This window comes from Nannospalax galili, unplaced genomic scaffold (assembly GCF_000622305.1).
Source record: "Nannospalax galili isolate Female #2095 unplaced genomic scaffold, S.galili_v1.0 scaffold337, whole genome shotgun sequence".
Lineage (NCBI taxonomy): Eukaryota > Metazoa > Chordata > Mammalia > Rodentia > Spalacidae > Nannospalax > Nannospalax galili.
Genome location: NW_008340932.1, coordinates 2124520 through 2129194, shown reverse-complemented (window position 1 = coordinate 2129194; position 4675 = coordinate 2124520). Strand labels below are relative to the sequence as shown.

Sequence of the window (4675 nt, the reverse complement as noted above, 5' to 3'; positions counted from 1 at the left end):
TCTACCTCCCTAGTATTGAGATTATAGGCATGTGCCACCACATAAGATTATGTTGTACTGGAGATCAAACCCAAGGCTTTGTGCATGCTAGGCAAATAGTTTACCAGCTGAGCTATATCTCTAGCCCAAGAATATGTCTTTAAAAAAAAATACACACCTCAGGTCACTTTAACTTCATAGGGCTTCTATTTTCCCATTAGCTTGTTTTGAAAGAAGCCCAGTACTTGGTGGGTGTTCTTCCTCACTGTGCCTTGCAAAGCTGTGAACATACTAAAAAATACTACCTGATGGCTCAATGATTAAGAGCACTGACAGGATTGGAGAGATGACTCAGCACTGGCTTAAGAGCAGTTCCCAGCTTCCACATGGCAGCTAACAGCCATCCACAACTCCAATTCCAGGGGTTCCTACACCCTCTTCTGATTTCCACAGACACTGCAAGCACAAAGAGAACATACAGACAAGCAGGCATAAACGCATAAACACAAATTTTAAAATAAATACATTTTTTAAAAAATACTATCTGAATGACTGTCCACTGTCACCTCTACAGATGACACCTGGAGAGTTAGCCCTTACCAGTGGCAACCACACCCCAGTTACAAAGTTCATCTTGCTGGGATTCTCCAATTACCCAGACCTCCAGGAACTTCTCTTTGGGGCCTTCCTGCTCATTTATACCATTACAGTGGTAGGTAACCTAGGAATGATGGCACTCATCCTGACTGACTCCCGACTCCACAGCCCCATGTATTTCTTCCTCAGCATCCTCTCTTTCCTTGATATTTGTTACTCTTCTGTGGTGACACCCAAGCTCTTGATAAACTTTCTGGCCTCTGACAAGTCCATCTCTTTCGAGGGCTGTGTGGCCCAGCTAACCTTCTTTGTGATACATGTGACAGCTGAGAGCTTCCTGCTGGCCTCCATGGCCTACGACCGCTTCATGGCCATCTGCCAACCCCTTCATTATGGTTCTGTCATGACCAAAGTGACCTGTCTCCAGCTGGTGGCTGCTTCCTATGCATTTGGTGGAGCCAACTCTGCTATCCAGACTGGGAATGTCTTTGCCCTGCCTTTCTGTGGGCCAAACCAGGTAACACACTATTTCTGTGACATCCCACCACTTCTTCGCCTGGCTTGTGCCAGCACTGCCACAGCGGAAGTGGTCCTCTATATCTTCTCTGCCCTGGTTACCCTTCTGCCTGCCACAGTCATTCTCACCTCCTACAGCTTGATCTTGACAGCCATTGGAAGGATGCGCACAGCTGCTGGGCGGGAGAAGGCTCTCTCCACGTGTGCCTCCCACTTTCTGGCTATTGCCATTTTTTACGGCACAGTAGTTTTCACCTATGTCCAACCCCATGGATCCAGTGGTGATACAAATGGCCAGGTAGTGTCAGTGTTCTACACCATAATAATTCCGATGCTCAACCCTTTCATCTATAGCCTCCGCAACAAGGAGGTAAAAGATGCCCTACAGAGGAAGTTCAGGATCAACATTTTTCCCTGCTGAGCACTTTGAGGTTGTTTATTGGAATGAGAAAACCATCTTCCAAATCATGTTATGAAATGACCAAACCACAGAGAACTAGGTAATGAAGAATATGGAAATAAGAGAGAACAGTAAGCATCATGGTTTAATTTATAAATCATATTGAATCTTTGCTATCATGTTACAATGATTCCATTTTACAAATAAAGGATACGTGACTCAGAAAAATAAGTTAATTAGCTAAATTCATTAAGAAGGCATGTTTTCAAGCTGGAGAGATGGCTCAGCAGTTAAGAGCACTTCCCACCCTTCAGAGGACCTAAGTTTGGATCCCAGCACCCACATCTGGTGGCTCACAATAGTCTGTAACCGGTTCCAGGGGATCCCACGCCCCTTCTGGATTCTGAGGGTACCTGCACACATATGGCAGACACATAGTTACACACACTTACACATAAATAAAAGTAATAAATTTTTTAAAAAATTAAAATGTGCATATTCACATCAGAGGTTCCACACCGAAACACTTGGAACATGTCAGTTCCAGTGCTACACTGAATCTGTTATTGTTGTTTTGGTTTGGTTTGGTTTGGTTTGGTTTGGTTTGGTTTAGTTTGGTTTGGTTTTTTGAGAAAGGTCTCACTGTATAGCCCTGGCTAGCCTAGAACTCACTATGTATACCAGGCTGGACTTGACCTCACAGAAATTCACCTGCTCTGTCTCTGAGTGTTGAAATTAAAAGTGTGTGTTATACCTAGGATGCAACCTCTACACCTAAGGCTTATGGAACATAGGGATGAAGAGAACACTAATGAATCTTTCAACTCTCTTCAATGAAGCTCCCTCATGCAACAGAGGACCAGGAACACAAAAGGTCACAAATGGCCAAAACACAGAGAATAAGAATCTGCAGAGTGTGGGTCCTTGGACAGGACTCCGTGTATTAAAATCCACCCACCCAGGGCTCAGGAACCATTGCAGAGAGGGGACAGAAAGATTGTAAGAGCCAGGGAAGAAGTGCAGGACCATATGGAAACAGTCTGACAGGCACCTGGGAACCTTCTCATACAAACCTACAGCAATGGTGTCAGCATGCACAAGACCTATGCAGACAGGCAGACAAAACCCAGCACAGAACTGTGGAAATGAACAGCAAGCCCCAATCTTAGTCGAAGAATTATTGGCAGCTGATTATTGCTGGGTGAGGAAGAGCTGATTTTCCTAAAGGGAGGGACTCTAGGTAGGCTGACTAAATCTCAGTGGATGAACTTGTACTGAGGGACATCTGGGGACACTAACTTTACATGATAGGCCTTAACATAAATGACAGAATTATGAACTCCAATTGGGGTGGGTATATGGGAGAGTGCCAAAGGGGAAGGAGGTATAAAGATGATTTTAAGTATTAAATACACAAAAATTCAATAAAAAAATTTTAAATAAATAAAATATAGCCAAAGCATGGAGAGTAAGAATCTGCAGAGTATGGATCCTTGGACAGGACTCATATTAAACGCCACCCACCCAGGGCTCAGGAACCATTGCAGAAGAGAGGGCAGAAAAATAAGAGCCAGGGAAGAGGTGCACAACTATATGGAAATAGAGTCCTACGAGCGCCTCAGACATTGCTCATATGAACCTACAGCAATGGTGTCAGCATGCACAAGACCTATGCAAACTCAAACAGACAAAAACCCAGCACACAACTGTGGAAATGGGCATTAGACCCAAATCTTAGTCAAAGAATTATTGGCTGCTGATTACTGTTGGATGAGGAATAGCTGATCTTAAACGGAGGGTTTCTAGAAAGGCTGCCTAGACCCCAGTGGGTGATCTTGCACTGAGGGATGTCTAGGGACACTAACTTGATATGATAGGCATTAACACAAATCACAAATGACAGAATTTATGAATTCCAGTGAGGTGGAGGGCTATAGGAGGGGGCCAGTGGGGAAGGGGGTATAAAGATGATTAAGTTTAGCCAGGCATGGTGGCCCATGCCTGTAGTCCCAGCACTTGGGAGGCAGAGGCAGGTGGATATCTGTGAGTTCAAGGCCAACCTGGTCTTGTGAGCTCCAGGCCAGTTGAGGCTACAGGGAGACCCTCTTTCAAAAGAACCAAAAAAAATGATTAAGTTTGATTATGATGTTCTGTATGAAATACACAAAAATAAAAATTTCCAAAGAAAAAAAAAGAAGCATATGCCACAGTGTCCAGCCCTTGGTTCTGTTTTTGGACACAAGACTATAGCTCAAACTGCCCCAGGACTCACTAGGTAGACTAGGCTAGCCTTAAACTCCCAGCAAGCCAGGATTATAGGCATAAACCATTATGCCTGGCTTAAGTTAAGTCTTTATTGATATTTCATCATTACTTCCAGGAAACATCAGACAATTGGCAACACAATCACCACTATTTGCCACTGACTTCATGAAGCAGGCATAGGCAAGAAGCACCTCAGCTCTTTCTGTTGCAAAAAGAAAGATTACCAGCATAAAGATCTTATATCTTATTGTGACTGCGTTTTGCTGAGATGGCTTATAAAACCTCAGAATCAGCAAATTGCCAAACCCAAGGTCTTCCTGAGTTTTTCTCACCAAAATTGACTTTGCCACAAATTGGTACTTGTTGCAGCCAGGGAAATTATGTCTCACATTTGGACTAGGCAGGAAGTAGCAAGGGGAAATTCTGCAGGGACTAGAAACTGACACAAGTAGGAAGCACCCAGAAGCTACAGTAGAAACCCAAACCATCCAGGCCAGTCATCCCCAGAGCCCTGTGGTGTTGGACTTTTTTCTGGAGAACTGAGGGAGCTCAATAAATGGTAGAGACGTCACCTGGCACACATGAGGCTCTCAGTTCAACCCCCAACACTTCAGTAAATAAATAAACCTCAGTATCAAGAAATACCGTCCTTCTACTTCTTACATCAAGATGTCTGTGCGTGTCTCATCATCATGAAGGCTGTGGGATGTGAGGGCCTGTGTGGGTGCGTGTGAATGGTGTTTGGGCAGCAACAGGATTATATAAGATACTGTGCCTTGGAAGATGATTCAATATTTTTATATTTGGTTTCAGTATCTTTAAATATGTGTGTAATAGGTTAGCATGAATGTCTTAGAGAATGACACTAATGAAGCTGAATTCAAAAACTTAACTATGGGCTGAATGTCAGATTAGAAA

The 4675-nt window shown here is 43.7% G+C and overlaps 1 protein-coding gene across 1 annotated transcript; it reads left to right on the top strand.

Annotated features, from left to right (window-relative positions):
- The first annotated feature begins 553 nt into the window (after positions 1–553).
- Positions 554–1513, top strand: LOC103736681 (olfactory receptor 1052-like). The gene has a single exon (XM_008836189.1). The coding sequence runs from the start codon at positions 554–556 to the stop codon at positions 1511–1513; it is 960 nt and encodes a 319-aa protein (XP_008834411.1).
- Positions 1514–4675: the final 3162 nt, after the last annotated feature.

Excerpts from the sequence above, each read along its gene's own strand:
- LOC103736681 (XM_008836189.1), top strand. The coding sequence starts at position 554 with ATGACACCTGGAGAGTTAGCCCTTACCAGTGGCAACCACACCCCAGTT.